At 41.0% G+C, this 17,206-nt stretch overlaps 1 protein-coding gene across 2 annotated transcripts in view; it reads right to left on the reverse strand.

Moving 5' to 3' along the window:
- The window catches only part of LOC149158450 (P-loop containing nucleoside triphosphate hydrolases superfamily protein), a 159,991-nt gene that overhangs the window by 60,947 nt on the left and 81,838 nt on the right, over positions 1–17,206 (reverse strand). For both annotated transcript variants that reach the window (XM_089436225.1, XM_089436224.1), the window contains exon 12: positions 15,601–15,666. In XM_089436225.1, the coding sequence (XP_089292351.1) occupies positions 15,601–15,666 (66 nt within the window). The remainder of the gene's footprint in view (positions 1–15,600; positions 15,667–17,206) is intronic.

Raw genomic sequence — 17,206 nt, forward strand, 5'->3', positions numbered from 1 at the left:
AGGAATTACATAAACTGGATCTCATCCAACTGATCACAGCCAAGGAGATCACGCCCTCATTGGTTGTGATCTGGATCTCCTTGCTGCTCGTTGCAGCTCCTTGCACCTTCCTAGGACCCTGCCTGACCTGGCACACTAGGGTATCACACTCCTCCTCCTAAGGCTAGTGCCACGTAATGGTGTCTTCACCTCTCCCTCATATCTCCTTTTATAACCTTTTAATGACTAAAACCCTAGCCCTAGATCCCAATGGCCAAGATTATTTTTGCCATCTCAAGATCAACAGTTGTGACTTAATCTCTTGTTGAGATCACTTAGGTCACTATTAATCATTAAATGCAAAAGGTACTTTACAAAATCACTTTACAAAGTTTATCTAGAGAGGAAATCTTCCACATGCTAAGACACCAAGAAATTGTGGAAGTCCTACCAAGCTACACAATCCAACACTCCCTCTTAGCAAGGAAGGCACTTCCATAACTCGGATTCGTCTCCAAGCTCGTCACACCACTGTAGTTACTCCCTCTGACACAAAAGCATACCCTACTACTGACATGAAACTTGTGCTGAGAAGCATGCTCCTAGAAGCTTCTCGCTCCTAAGAAACCTACATGGTAAATAGCCCTATGCCCGAACCTGCTACCCGCTACCCAGAACATTGTCTTTCGACTCCTCTAGTGCATCACTTCTAGCACTGGCTACCCACACCTCAATCCCCAGAGTGCAACTCATCCATTCTACCATAGCCACAATCATACGTGGCTCACTCTCCAATACTATCCTTAGGCAGTGATCTGAAAAGGCTTCAAATGTGACCACCTTGTCCATGCACTTCTCTACCTCTTGCAGCACAGGCACGTTTAGCTTAGACGCTACAATATTGTCACCCATGTAGCACGTAGTGCCCAAATCTCATCTGGCGAATCTTGTATCACCACGTCGTCTCAAAACATGCAGATAAACATCGATTCAACCCACTCTTTCAATCAACGTAATGGGCATTATGCCTGAGGGAAACTCCATGCTTTTGTCATCCCTCAACCCTTTAGTAACCATAGTTCAATTCGTTATGGCACTAATTAATGCCACACGAGGTTTAGCCCCTCTTTAATCTATAGTAGGAAGCCATCAACGGTGTCAACGCTATCAACGACATTGTTCCTTCGATTGAACTCATATGTTACACGCTAAAATCAAGGATACGGCCTATCTGGCCTTTGACGTAGCATTGATCCAAACCTTGTTGCCTTCCATTATCTCAGATCATTTCTCAGGCATGATAAATACTTTTTACAACTCGCCTACAATGATCCCATATAAGGCCTTTTCTGGAGTATGGAGCCAAGCATGAAGTAGCAACCCTCGCTACCCTCTCTGCACAATCTGTAGGAAATGAGTCCTTTCATAATACGCAATTGCAGATCCACCTCTACTCTTGTCAATGCTTTGCCCCCACTGACTAAGCTCTGGCGATTGTGTTGTCGCATCATAACTAGTGCCACCGCATTATTTGTAGTAGTCTCTCTTAACCTGTCCCCCATTGGGCTCCTCTGCAGGTGGTTTCTTTCGGCCTAATAGCCACTGACATGATTATGTCGACCCTGACCAAACTACTGCACACGATCGATCTTCTGCAGTGCTCTAGATTCGTCTCACTTCCTCTACAGCCAACAATTTTGCGACCTTTGCTATGTCTCTGCTAACCTCCTGACCCGTCATCGGGTCTCTGCCTCTGCCAATTTTTATTTTTCTCGAACCCCCGGTTTGTTATCTGCCACGGCAATGCGCTGGTCCAGTCTGTCAGTTTCCCCTAATGGCTATTGCCGGTTGCCTCCCGCAACTGGCGGCCATGACTGTCGTTGGTTGGGTTGTCAACCACTCCACCTTTTTTTTTCCTTTTTTTCTTGTGTGTCTATTCCACAAGTTACTCCTGTGTGTGTTGATTTTTCCTTCTACACGATTGTCTGACTTTGCGCAGTCCCGATTTTTATTATGCAGAATCTCGTCACTTTGATACCATGTTAAATTTCCACGAACTTAGCACCTGGCAATAAATCTCGAACAAACCCTTAAACGATTTATTGATTTATGCACGACTAAGTTCTTAACTAAAATTGCATAGTGAAAACACACAGAAATAATCACACATTGGACACATGATTTACCCTAGAAAACCCACAAAGGGAAAAAACAGAAAATTTGTTCTATTAAGAACTTGGGCTCTCGTACCAAGGATAATGGCCCAACTAAGGAATTACATATACAGCAACTGGATCTGATCCAGCTAATCAAGCCCTCCTTGGTTGTGATCTAGATCTCCTTGCTACTCCTTGCACCTTTTTTGGACCTTGCCCAACCTAGCACATTGGAGTATCACACTCCTCCTAGGGCTAGTGCCACTCAATGGTGTCTTCACTTCTCCCTCGGATCTCCTTTTGTAACATTTTAATGACTAGAACCCTAACCCAATATCTCAATGGCCAAGATTAGAACTTGCCATCTCAAGATCAACGGTTGTGACTTAATCTCTTGTTGAGATCACTTACGTCACTATTAATCATTAAATACAAAAGGTACTTTATAAAATAAATTTACAAAGTTTATATCGAGAGGCAATCTTCCACATGCTAAGACACCAAGCAATTGTGGAAATCCTACCGAGCTCCACAATCCAACACAATTAGCAATTTGAAGCTACAACAAATGCATCCAGTGATTTTGTAGTGTGACAATCAAAGTCAGATAAAAATAACAAAGAATCCAACATTTCATTCCCAAAGGTTCATCTTCACTTTATCGTGGATTGGGTACAGAATAAAGAGAAGAGTTGACCTATTGCAGGTCCAAGATCAAGAAGCAGACATTTTCACCAAGTCTATCAACAATGAAGAGTTTTAGAAGTTTAGAGTCTGGTTGGCAATCACTGAAAACAAAATAAACATTAAGTGTGATGTTAGATATTGTATTATTTATCTGATAATGTCATAGGTTCTAGGGTTCTTAATATGTTCAAATTATAATGTTAGAATTATGAGAATGTGATGTTAGGACACATACATAATGATATGTTAGGACCAAGTTTATTAAGTTGCACTAAAAAGAGCAATGCCTCTTGGGAATAACAGATTGCACCTCTACCTGCAATTGTACGTATGCGTACTTATGTATTTGTGTGTACATCAATGTAAGTCCCTGGTTCCAAGCCATTAGAGACTAAATATGAAAAGTATGCTCATGTATATACTATATACCAAAAAGGGTGACTATAGCAAAATGGCACCAAGTGCAATACATATCAGAAACAAAATACATAAACAATGAGGAGAGGAAGGAAGGATAAGAGAACTTCCCAGCGATGTCATCAATAACAAAGAAGGGGTCAAGGTTGGAATTTCTAAGTCTAACCCATTAGAAACCCTTCATGTACTTTCTGATTTATTCCTACCTACTTGTTATGTTAATTAACATGTTATTTACCATGTAAATACTGGAAATAAATACAAGTGCATGCTCAACACATTATAGATCATCAACTGAAGGAAACAGAAACAAGCACACAAGTGACACCGTTGTTTTTGGACTAATGTCCCCAAAAAACCCAGTGCAGGAAAACAGGTGCAGCTATTTGAGGGTTTGATTTATTCAGCAGTTTCAGAACACAATCTGGGTGCCAAATCCAGCTCACCCAACAGAGAAAAATCTCGACAGTAGTACCTGTCTACTCGGAAGTAGATATTCCAGCTAAAACCCTAGATAAACACTCTAGCAGCTCCATAGCTCCAATCTACCCCACGAAACCCCAGCGTCAACCTCTAGGGACTGCGTCAACCTCTCTCTAGCCCAGTGTTAGCCCAGCATCACTCTGGCTTGGCCTGCATCAGCCTCTGGAGGCAATGCGTCAGTCCTCTGGCCCTCTCCATCATCCACGCTGGCCCTCTAAAGCACTACGCAGCTCTTGCCTGCCTCTATGTGAGCCCTGGCTGGCTCCGCGTGAACCCTTGGTTGCTTCTGCTACTGCGTTGATCCTCACAGTGCTATCTTTGCCTCTCTGCTTCGGTATTCACTGCCCCTCAACTGCAACTATGATCACTCTCTCAACTTTCTCAGCAAACCCAGCCCCAGAAAGTCGAAATCTTGATCTCTTGGTGTGTTCTCCAAGTGGCCCTCAAGCCTCCTCTTATACTTTTCTCGTTGACAAATCAACGGCCGAGATTAAGTCCCTAATCAACGGCTAAGATTAGATCTAGCTTGATCCATGCCTTTTGGAGCATTCTAACACAGTTTTATATTAATTCACATTAATATTTTATTTTCCCTAAGTTTAAACATAGGGACTCCATTAAAAATATTAATTATTCTAATATCTGCCCAAACCCTTTCTGGGTATTGGAGATCTCATGTGCCTTAACCTCTCCACCAATTTTTGTGGCTAGAGCACATCTGATACTACCCCAAATCAACACTCCCTCTTAGCGAGGACTGTGCTCTAGCAATACCCCTCACTGAGTATCACCCTAATCATCCGGCATCGGTCCCTATGTTGATGCTAAGCCTGTTGCCCATCATCTGCACTGCTGCATCTTGTATTGCTACCATGGCCCTGCCACTGCCACTGCTTCATCCGTACTGCAACTCCCTCTGCATCTGTGTTGCTGCCCATGGCCCTACCACTGCCACTGCCTCATCTGCACTACAACCCCTCTCATCATGCTGCATCGTGCTACCCATAGCACTACCACTACTAATTGTTGCACTGCAACTCAGTTATTGAGAAGCAAGTAATTGATCTCCCAACTCTGACATCTCTGTCAGGCTAGAAACACTCATGATGCTGAAGCTCCCTCTATCACTGACAAGTGCTCACTCTCTGACCTTTGCACTGCTGCAACAACTCTGTGCAACTCGCACAGTTGCACACCTCTTTGTGCCATCTTGCACTGGTGCAACACTCCCATGCTTCTCGCACTACTGCCTCACATTGTCCTGGGAAAATCTTGCATTGTAGCTCCCTTTGTCGCTCCATCTGCATCAATCTCTACCGACATCCACCAGTCCTACTACTCCTCTTTGGGGCTCCCATAGCAAGTTCTAATCCAAGAGGCTGGGTACCTTGAGGATCCTTCCCCTCATCGCCTATAGTCCATCTGACTACAGCTCGATGTCTCCCCACTTCCGCTCAAGTGGTGTGTGTGCACTCATGGCACAGTCATCGTCTGTCTCCACTTCCTTCTCTGCCCTTGCTGGTGCAGCCTTGGTCTCGGAGGCCTCTCCCTTGCTCTTCTTCCTTGGACACTGGGTCACATAATGACCCAGCTCCCCACAATGGAAGCATTTGACCTTGGAGAGGTCCTTCTTCTTCCATTTCTCCTGCTTTCCCTCAGATGCTAGGGCAACATCCACCTCCTCCTCCTTCTTGATTTTGATCCCCTTGTCGCTGCTTCCCGCCTTGCTCAGCCTTCTAATCTCTTCTTGGCGAAGAGCAGCCCACATTTCCTCCCAATCTGGAAGGGTCGCCCTACCCAGTATGCTCTGGACAAACACCTCCCAGTCTTCTGAGACTGCGTTAAGCGTTATTCTCACCATCAATTCTTGATCCGGCGTAGCCCCTATGGAAGTCAGCTGATCCCAGATCTCCTTCAATCGACCAAGGAAGGGGTCGATCTGTTCTCCCTTCTGCATTTGGTATGATCGCAGCTGATTTTCCAGTAACATCCTTCTTTGCACAGAAGTATGTTGGTACAATTTATTTAGGGCCTCTCACATCTCATTTGTCGTTTCCTTTTCGGCAATACGTGGTACTACATGGTCCTTGACCCCGTCAAGAATGATGCTCTTGGCCCTCACCATTACCTCCTCGTACTTGTCGTTATCAGCTGGGTCAACTGGGATAGATATCGTCCTCAAGGCGAAGTGCTTGACACTATTCCTGTCTAGAACGAATAGGATTTTGGCCTTCCAGACTATGAAGTTTGAGGCTCCGTCCAGTCTATCCTAATCTCTTACCCCGTTCACTGTCATCTAGTTGCTCCTCTACTTCCCTCATAGAAGTTCTTGGTGTGACTCCCTCTGAGCCTCGATTTCCCTCCTGGAAACCCTTCTGCCAATGTCAAGATGCCCCCACTCCGATCGTTAGTGCAGCTGCACCACTAATCCGGATTTCTCGACTAGAAATCCTCGATAGCAACTCCCTCCTCCTTGGCCTTGCCCTCCTAGGTATTGTTCTGACTACAGTACCCCACCAACTCCACTCTACAACTTACCCACAGCCTCCTAAACTCTAGCAAACTGAAGGTTAGAGCTCCTAGGCTCTGTGCAATCCTGGCACCGGCAAATCAACTTCCTCGGCCAACTACGTCAGCCCTCCTGGCCTCTGCGTGGCTCTACGTGAGCCTGTCTTTCCCTCCCTCAACCTTTCTGTTGCCTCTTCCTAGCTCAATATTGATGACATAGGCACTACGTCACCCCTTCCTTGCTGCTACTCTGCTAGGAACAGCTTCTATCACTTGGGACAACTGTTTTCTGCTGCCGTTTCTTTGCTTGGCTGATGTCCTCAGTTCTCCTGTGATATGCAACCAGCCTCTGATACCATGTTGGAATTTCTAAGGCTAACCCGTTAGAAACCCTTCATGTACTTTATGATTTATTCCTACCTACTTGTTCTGTTAATTAACAACTTATTTATGTAGGAATTTACAGGGTAAGTTCCTCAGACAGAACACCAAAGGACACCACTCACAACCAGATCGCAGATCAATACACCAGTATTTTTGACGTGGTTAAAACCCTCAAAGAGGGAAACAGTCCACGGCCTGAGCCAACGCGGCCACTTCAGGCAATTTATTAATAAAAGAATGAAAATTTACATAAGCTTCTCTCATAGACGGATTACCCTACAAAAGACCCTCCATGCGCTTTAAATAGAAATCATGGACCAATCGGGTGTTAAGCCACGAATCAAGTGTCGGTAATACCTAGGAGAAAATGAACCGTCGGATCACTACATATCGTGACCGTCGGATTGTAAGTTACAAAATGTACAAGGTAAAGAAACACACTTTACCTAACTCTATACTAGACCAAGTTGCACTTAACTATTTCCTATGTGTTGGAATATCCTAGCATCCCCCCTTAAGAACAACTTGGGATAGGATTGAAGGATTTACAAATATGACACAATAGGAGAAGGAAGGAGGCACTAGAGCCTGTCCCCCCTAGTGACAACTTCCTGAACTCCAACCATAAATCGAAGTTTAGTGAACTTCGCCTCTGTGAGAGCCTTTGTGAAGATGTCTGCAACTTGATCATCTGTTGAACAATATTGCACTTCAAGAACATGGTCGTGAATGAGCTTTCTAATGAAGTGCATGTGCAGTTCAATGTGTTTGTTGCGCTGATGTTGGACTGGATCTTTGCATAGTTGAATGGCACTTTGATTATCACACCAAAGTGTAGTCAGATGCTGCTGCTGAAAGCCAAACTCTGACAGGATCTGACGAAGCCACAAGGCTTCCTTACTAGCTTCTACAGCACCACGATACTCTGCTTCTGCTGATGAAAGAGAAATGGCACCTTGTTTCTTGCAAGCCCATGTAATAGGTCCTGAACCAAGAGTGAACACATAATCGGCAGTAGACTTCCGATCATCAGGGTCACCAGCCCAATCAGAATCAGTGAAACCAACCAATAGAGGAGCTGCTTCGGCACTGTAATGAATCCCAAACTGAACTGTACCTCGAACATAACGAAGTATTCTTTTAGCTGCTTTCCAATGACTTTCACGTGGGTTTTGCATAAACCAAGCAACAAGGCCAACAGCAAAGGAAAGGTCAGGACGAGTATGGGTTAGATACAAAAGTTTTCCTACAAGTTGACGGTATAAGGTAGCATCAACTTCAAGAGAAGTACAAGTGATTGAAAGTTTGACTCCAGACTGAAAGGGAGAAGGGGTTGGCTTACAGTCTTCCATGTGAAAGTGGCGTAGAATATCACAGGCATACTTGGACTGAGAAAGGGAAATACCTTCCTTGGATTGCAAGACTTGAAGACCGAGAAAATAACGTAAGTGTCCTAAGTCTGTCATTTCAAACTTCCTTTTAAGGCTAGACTTCACATGGTTTATAAGGTTGGGATCACTACCAGTCAGGATAAGATCATCAACATAAAGAACAAGAATGATAAGAGACTTGCCCACTTTCTTGGTGTAGACAGTATTGTCAGAATGACACCTAGAGAAGCCAGATTCTAAAAGGAAGTTATCCATTTTGGCATACCAAGCTCGAGGAGCTTGCTTGAGACCATAAAGGGATTTCTTAAGCCGACATACAAGGCTGGAGTCTGTTTGTATAAAGCCAATAGGTTGTTCCATATAGATTTCTTCATGCAAGTCCCCATGCAAGAAGGCAGATTTAACATCCATCTGATGGACTTCCCATTTGAACGAGGCAGCAAGGGAAAGAACAAGGCGGATAGAGTTCATTTTGGCAACAGGGGAGAAGGTTTCAGTGCAGTCAATGCCTTCAACCTGTGAAAAACCTTTAGCAACAAGACGAGCTTTATGTTTATCAACTTTCCCATCTGGTCCATACTTGGTTCTGTAAACCCATTTGCATCTAACAAGTTTTCGTCCCTTTGGTAGAGGAACAAGATCCCATGTATCATTTGCCAATAATGAATGATATTCTTCATTCATAGCTGCTTCCCAATCTGGATGGCCTAAAGCTTCTACAAAGGTGTCAGGATCATAATTTACTGAAGCTTGAGCCAGTAAAGAAGAGGCTCTCTCGAACTGAGAACGTGTGCGTCGCTGATCTGTAGGATCACCGGCAAGATCACCTGCTGCATCTCGAGTAGCACGAACCCATTTTGGAAGCTGAGGAGCTGAAGGAGGATCCTGAGATGGTGGGGGAGGATTGTCATCCTCACTTTCATCATCTGAAGAAGAAATATTTTCAAAAGTAGAAGAGATAGGGAGAGGTGGCACATCCGCCGGACTAGGCTCGCAGGCCAATATATTTTCATCAAATTTTACATCTCTTCTAATGATAACATTTTTGGACTTAAATGGAATAAGTCTATAGCCTTTGACATCTTCAGAATATCCAACAAAAGTACATTTTTCACTCTTAGGTTCTAAAGCTTTATGCTTTTCATCTGGAATATGGGCCCACGCTTCACTTCCAAAAACACGAAATTGACTTACATCTGGTTTGATTGAGCTCCATGCTTCTTTTGGAGTGATATTCTTTAAAGCCTTAGTAGAAGTGCGATTTATTATGTAATTTGCACAGTTAATTGCTTCTGCCCAAAAACTAAGACCAAGTCCTTTAGTTTGTAGCATACAATTAGCCATTTCCTTTAAGGTACGATTCTTCCTTTCAGCTACACCATTTTGTTGTGGAGTATATGGAACAGTATGTTGCATTTGAATTCCATTCTCACTGCAAAAGTTGATGAATGTGCTTTTAACATATTCTCCTCCATTATCAGATCTTAGCTTAAGAATTTGATGTCCATATTGTTTTTCAACAAAGGCCTTGAAGGCCAAAAATGTGATAAATACTTCACTCTTGAGTTTTAAGAAGTATACCCAAGTGCGTCTGGAGAAATCATCAATGAAAGTTAAGAAATACTTGCAGCCAGAGAATGAAACAACTGGAAGTGGACCACATAAATCACTATGCACAAGCTGTAAAGGGGCTGAGGCGTGCCAAGAGGCACGTTTTTCAAAACTGTCCCGATGATGTTTTCCGAGTACACATCCGGAACAAACACCATCTCTGCAAGATACCATAGGAAGACCTGTCACCATATTTTCTTTACATAGATGCTGAAGGGAGCGATAGTTTAAGTGACCAAATCGCTCATGCCAAAGTTTGCTCACTTCATCGTTATGAGCAACAAATACTGAGGGAAGATTTGATGACCCAAAGTTGTGAAACTTATACAACCTTGTAGAATCATCAGCAATGCCAGTAGCTAAAATCTGTTTAGGATCTCTTAGGTCCTTGATTACAACATCATAAGGTGAAAATTCAACGATTTTACCTTCACCTGAATGAGTTATCTGATATACAGATAGAAGGTTGCAGGATAAGGTTGGAACGCATAATACATCATTAAATTGACCATTGTCTAGATGAACAGTTCCAGTCCCTACAACATTAAGAGATCTATCATCACCAACATATATATTTTTGGTGTTACAATCATTTAAAGAAGAAAACATGGCTTTGTTTTTGGCCATGTGATAAGAAGCTCCAGAATCAATGAACCACTCATGAGAATGAGAAGAAGAAGATACATTTAATGCATAACCAGACCGAGATGATTGACAACCACATGCAGAAAGTGCCATTCCTGAAGATGAAGTTGAAGTTGAAGAATGATCCAAATGGACGTTATGTTTCTTCATCGCTGCTTCCAAGGCTTCCATCTTCTTAAAGCATTTGGATTCTAAGTGGCCATCTCGATTACAAAAGTTGCAATGTCTATCAGTCTTCTTCCATTTGTTTTTATTTGTCTTATCATTTTGTTGAAATGATTTTTCATTTTGAGGCTGAGATTGCTTAAGACCCTTGTTTGGTTTAGGACCATTCTTTTTAGGATATGACTTCTTAGGATTCTTTGAATTTGGTTGCTGTTGGGCGGCTAATGCTTTCTTGGAAGAGTTTCCAAGATTAAGAAGACCAAGGTGTAAGAGTTTTTCTTGTTCTCTTATTAAAGAATCACAAAAAGAGTCAAAGGAAGGGGACTTGTAGTCTGTTCCTTGAGAAATGAAGGCTTCTCTTGTAGAATGGAAGGTGGAAACAAACACAGAGTAGGCTGGTCCCAACTTAGTAAGAATGGAATAAGGTTACTATCTTTTTTCTTAACCTTAACACCTTCCAAGAGATATCTAAGGGTCTTAAACTTGGACAAGAAATCTTCAAAGCAAGAAAAATTATTAGAGTCCAATGTAAGCAACTCATTTTCAAGTTGATGGGCTCTAAGTTCATTTTTAATCCCAAAAACTTTATTGATTTGTTTCATTGCTTCATCAGGAGTATCAAGTTCTGCAATATGGAATCTAAGATCTGGAGAAATAGACATCCCTATCAATCCACGTGCTTGATCTTGCCTATTTTCCCATTTAGCAGCGTTATCTTCATCCTCTGGTTTCTTTTCTTGGCCTGAGGCTATTCTGTAGAGACTTTTACTTCTAAGTAAATCCTCAATGTAGGACAACCATTGGAAGTAGTTGGTGCTGTCAAGGGTAACTTGGTATTGACTTTCCATTTCAACGGAAACTGAAGCTAAAGATGTTGAAACTAAGTGTTCCAATGGATAGATCTCGAAAAATTAGGCTGGTTTAAAAAAAATGGCTCTAAAAACGGCTTCCGGATGAAGAAGTTATGGCTTTTTGAAAAAAAGTTGTTGAAGATGCCGACGAAATGTGGGAATGTGCGGAAATGAAAAATCCGCCCTTACAAAAAGGAGATTTGAACCCAAGACCTCTACTCTCTTAAAATAGCTTTGAACCAATTGAGCTATACAAAAAATTTGAGAGAGAGAGGGGGGGGGTTGATGCTTTGGGTTGCGTGCTTGCTTTGAGAAGGCTCTTTTTCCCTACAAAACAAAAAACACAAAACCCAACACGGACATACAAAAAAAACGAACTTTGTGACTCGAAGTTAGCTTTAGCCGAAAAACTAAATATTTTCAAAAATGAACCTTGCGGCTCAAAGTTAGCTTTAGCCGGAAACTAAATATTTTCCTCAATGTCCCTGATTTTCCGAGATCACACTAAGGCGCAACGGAAAAGAGCATACGTATGAGAAAAATCCTTCCTTTCTGTTTCTGATTTGCCCAGATCGCACAGAGTCGCAGGGCAAAGAGCATCCGCAGAAATGAAAGGTATAGATCCGGTAATAGAAAAAGCTAAATAAACCGAAACCGAAATAAACAGAGAGAAAATAACTGTAAACTGCAAATAAACACTGTATACCTCCAGATCTTAAAAATGACGCAGCTAGGGCTACCGGAAACCTTTTCGCGTGAAACGAAAGGGGTTCCTCACTGGAACAGATGCTCCCAACACAACAGAGCAGTCCTCTCGGCCCGAAAGCAGTCAGAAACAGTAGATCTAGGAAACGGCAGTCGGATGCAGTTCTACCGGCTTCAGATTTGGATCACCAACGGACGCGGCCCTCAAATAGCTCTAATACCATGTAGGAATTTACAGGGTAAGTTCCTCAGATAGAACACCAAAGGACACCGCTCACAACCAAATCGCAGATCAATACACCAGTATTTTTGACGTGGTTAAAACCCTCAAAGAGGGAAACAGTCCACGGCCTGAGCCAATGCGGCCACTTCAGGCAATTTATTAATAAAAGAATGAAAATTTACATAAGCTTCTCTCATAGACGGATTACCCTACAAATGACCCTCCATGCGCTTTAAATAGAAATCATGGACCAATCGGGTGTTAAGCCACGAATCAAGTGTCGGTAATACCGAGGAGAGAATGAACCGTCGGATCACTACATATCGTGACCGTCGGATTGTAATTTACAAAATGTACAAGGTAAAGAAACACACTTTACCTAACTCTATACTAGACCAAGTTGCACTTAACTATTTCCTATGTGTCGGAATATCCTAACAATTTACCATGTAAATACTGGAAATAAATACAAGTGCATGCTCAACACACTACAGATCATCAACTGAAGGAAACAGAGACAAGCACATAAGTGACACCATTGTTTTTGGACTAATGTCCCCGGAAAAACCCAATGCGGGAAAACTGGTGCAGCTATCTGAGGGTTTGATTTATTAAGCAGTTTCAGAACACAATTTGGGTGCCAAATCCAGCTCACCCAGCAGAGAAAAATCTCAGCAGTAGTACCTCTCTACTCGAAAGCAGATATCTCGGCTGAAACCCCGGATAAAATCTCTGGCAGCTCCATAGCTCCAATCTACCCCACGAAACCCCAACGTCAGCCTCTAGGGACTGCATCAGCCTCTCTTTGGCCAGCGTTAGCCCAGCGTCACTCTGGCTTGGCCTGCGCCAGCCTCTGGAGGCACTGCGTCAGTCCTCTGGCCCTCTGCGTCACCCACGCTGGCCCTCTGAGGCACTACACAGCTCCTCGCTGCCTCTAAGTGAGCCCTAGCTGGCTCTGCGTGAACCCTTGGTTGCTTCTGTGTCCCTCTCTCCAGCTACTGCGTTGATCCTCCCAGTGATATCTCTGCCTCTCTGCTTCTGTATTCACTGCCCCTCAGCTGCAACTCTGATCACTCTCTCAACTTTCTCAGCAAACCCAACCCTAGAAAGTCGAAATCTTGATCTCTTGGTGTGTTCTCCAAGTGGCTCTCAAGCCTCCTCTTATACTTTTCTCGTTGACAAATCAACGGCTAAGATTAGATCTGACTTGATCCATGCCTTTTGGACCATTCTAACACAGTTTTATATTAATTTACATTAATATTTTATTTTACTTAGGGACTATATTAAAAATATTAATTATTTTAATATCTCCCAAACTGTTTAGAATCTGCCCAAACCCTTTCTGGGTATTGGAGATCTCATGTGCCTTAGCCTCTCCACCAATTTTCATGGCTAGAGCACATCCGATGGTACCCCAAATCAATAGTCAATACACTGCAATATGGAATGAAAACTGGGACTAAAATGTGTGATACTATGCAGAAACCAATTGTCTATGACAACTTTCTTAACACTTAAAGGTCGTTAGGAAAAATTTGGGAATGGAGCTCTAAGTACTCGAGACAATACAAAGACAAGTAGTTGAACTGTGCAATGTGTGAAGCCTCCTTGAGGCCCCAGTGAGAACCAATCTTCTAGTTGTGGGACTAGAAGAAGTGTAGGTCCTTACCAATCTGCTAGTCAATATCACATGGGGCTCTCTACATCACTTGCAATCATATTCTATCGAGATCAAATGAAAGAATGAAGTGGTCATCCCAACAAAGTTTTAATTGGGTAGACCCTCTAGGACCTATTTTCCAAACTGAGTAATTCCCCTGAGAAAAGAGCTAGACACTTCTGGTCAAAGTACAGGAAGTTCACTCTGTCTCAAGAAAAACTTGGGATGCGACTTGAAAAATGAAAACAAGACACTTTATTTCAGCCAGACGGATATTTTCCATTAATATCAAAGTTTACAAGGTCATATAATGCACATTTTCAATAATACCTTGGTTCAAAGTATAAAGATGATACAATATACTATCAAACGGCATGCATTCCAATCAATCAAATTTGTCATGTCAATCTAACTCATGATTAGCTTGCAAATTTGGGTCAGATTTGCAAAAGACAAAACCAATAGTATGACTCCAGGAAAGTTCATCTCAAGAGTACTGACTTAACTCAGATTCCTCAAAGAGCATATTAAAACTTGAGAGGCATCTCAGACTCAGAGGTATTTGGTAACATTGCCTACTATAATTGATAAATCGGGTTTCTTTTGCAATAAAGGAATTAACCATCTATGCAAGGAAGGTGAATATCTCAACACAAAGTCACAAGTTGAAATACCAACAATACTTATTTGACACCATGTAAGGCATAATTTATTTCTGGGTTCTCATTGTACATATTTATCCATCTAGATATGAGTGATTCAACCAATTGTCATTATTTGTGAATTTCTCGCTGAAATGGAACTAGAATTCAAGGCTCTTAACCTAGCAAAAGAAAACACAATAAACCACATCAGGATCTACTTGGCTCCTAAAATCAGGATTTACCAAAACATGCATTTTAATAGTTTTAACTTGTAGATTCCCAATTTATATATGCCAAAAGTGAGGTATTATGATTGTCATAGTTCCAATTCATAGGGACTACCAAGAATAAATATTCCCCAATCAAATCACAACACCAAAACTTGCTAAATAGTGGAATATAGATGTACAATATAACAACCCATTACATTTACATATTTAAGAATTATATAACCCTTACCGTCAACAAATTCATGCAAACACACTATACATACTGCAGTGCCTCCTAGCCTTAGAGTAATCTAATGACATTATCCGAGATGCATCCCATGCTGAAAAAACACAAGTCTAGAATGTAAAGTACAACTTTGTTTATCAACATCATTCAGCTGTTTGTATCAGTGGCCTGTCAGCTTACAGTGATCAAAAAATAGGTACTTCTCTATTTCCTTATGTGTATATTTTAGCAGTTAACCAAGTTTTCCTTTGGTTAAGTTCGTGGTTTTTTATGTGCCTTCCAATTTTGAGTCACTTTCTAGATTTCTTCCACTTATAGTCACTTTATAGGTCTTCCAATTATTAATCTTTTTTCTTTCACTGGGAGTTCGCATACCAGACTGTGCAACAACATGCCTATGTAGGAATCAAACTCTTGGAATTCACAAGAAATATTTAATCACTTTAAGATCGAAAAGCTTTCAGGCATCAAAAAACAACGGGCAGTCAAACACTTTGTAAAATTGTACGCATAAACACAATTGTTCTCAGGATGCACCATATCAATAAATGCAAGAAAGTGGAAACTGTGAACTATATATACAATAAAATTAAAAATTAAAAAATAGAAAAGCGAATCATTGAGACATATACCTCAAGCATGTGGAGACGTGAGTTTTGTGGCAACTCTGAATTCAAGACAGCAGATTTGATCCCAAACTGTAGAAACACCAACGCCAGTGACAATAAGGCATATTTACAATAGAAATATTTGTCTGAAATATACAGACGAGTACTTCAAATGATATGCCAAGGATTTTAAATATAATTTCATACATTATAAGCCTCAACACAATAGACTAGATGCGTAATTTAATTCCTCTTGCTAACAAAGATTTTGCTAGAAGCAATCAGAGAATTGGCCTGTCCCAAGCCAGCCTCACCGAAAGAAACAAAGGAAATTATGTTAATGTCCACAATTGACCAAATTAGGTGAATAACTATAAAAATACATCTAGAAACAATGAAAGAGCAACTAAAGCATCTCCCGGAAACACTTTCAGATATGCTATTCCTATTTTAGGAGTCTATTACTTGAAACTTTTCATTGAATATCATTATGTAGAATAGGTAAGCTGAGGAAGAAGAAACATTTCATCTATACATGTGGGCAATGTTACTTGGGAGCGGGAGCGAAAGCGGGGAGCGGCAGCGAAAACGGGAGCAGGAGAGACATTTTCAGAAGCTCCTGGTTTAGGAGTGAATCCCGGAGCGTTTTTTATATAATATTTATATTTTTTATATTTTGATACATATATGTCAACAAAAACATGTAGAATAATGAATTAGATATATAAAAGCATAAAAAACATCGATTGAACCATACAACAACAATCATCTAGAAGTTATAATTTTCATCAACCACGTCCACAAGTTAGTAACATAGTAACATACAACATATTGAGTCTCATGATTCATCAATCTTAAAGTTTCAAGCTTTCAAAATTAAATATATAACATTTATCATCATTGATCACTAAAGTTATACTTGTAAGTTAAGTGTAACCATTACAACAAATAATATCTAACATGAAATGAAATGTTATAAAATGAAATGAAATGAAACAACTTTAAACTTTCATGAAGCATCATATTCATAATTCATTACTAATGAGTTATAATTGCCAACTTCAAACTTAAATTATCATATATTGTTTAAAAAAATATCATAATAAATATGAAAGAGTCAATAGTTATAAAAGCTACTAGAAACTAGAAAAGAGAAGTAAATCTATTATCTATTTCTTATGCTTGGGCCTCTTGCCACCACGAGAAATGTCTAATTTTTTAGTCTTGTTGGAAAATCGGGATCTTTGTCATTAATATCACCCTCTAAGTATTAATATCCAGAGGTATCTTTGTCATTACCTCTGTATCTGTAGGGATCTTTGTCATTAATATCACCCTCTAAGCATTAACATAAGATAGAACAAGCATAGCATGTCAAGTCAAGATTTTGTTTGAGTGATGCGTACATTTTTTGGAGGGTCATGATAAAGGAGTTCGACAATGTCACTAACATCAAGGTACATAGAGGGATTGGTGTTCTTGATTAAATACGAGTTCCATACCCTAAAGGCTAATACATGACAAAAGTCAATGGGAACATTGCAATCCCCCAATCCTGAAATCCTGAAAAACTGATCAGTCTGCTGGATTTTGAATGAAATCTAAAATTCTACTTTCTCCATATGAAATC

This window comes from Pinus tabuliformis, chromosome 5_2, assembly GCF_031772625.1.
Source record: "Pinus tabuliformis cultivar Carrire ecotype Pingquan chromosome 5_2, CPIR1, whole genome shotgun sequence".
In the NCBI taxonomy this organism is placed as follows: Eukaryota; Viridiplantae; Streptophyta; class Pinopsida; order Pinales; family Pinaceae; genus Pinus; species Pinus tabuliformis.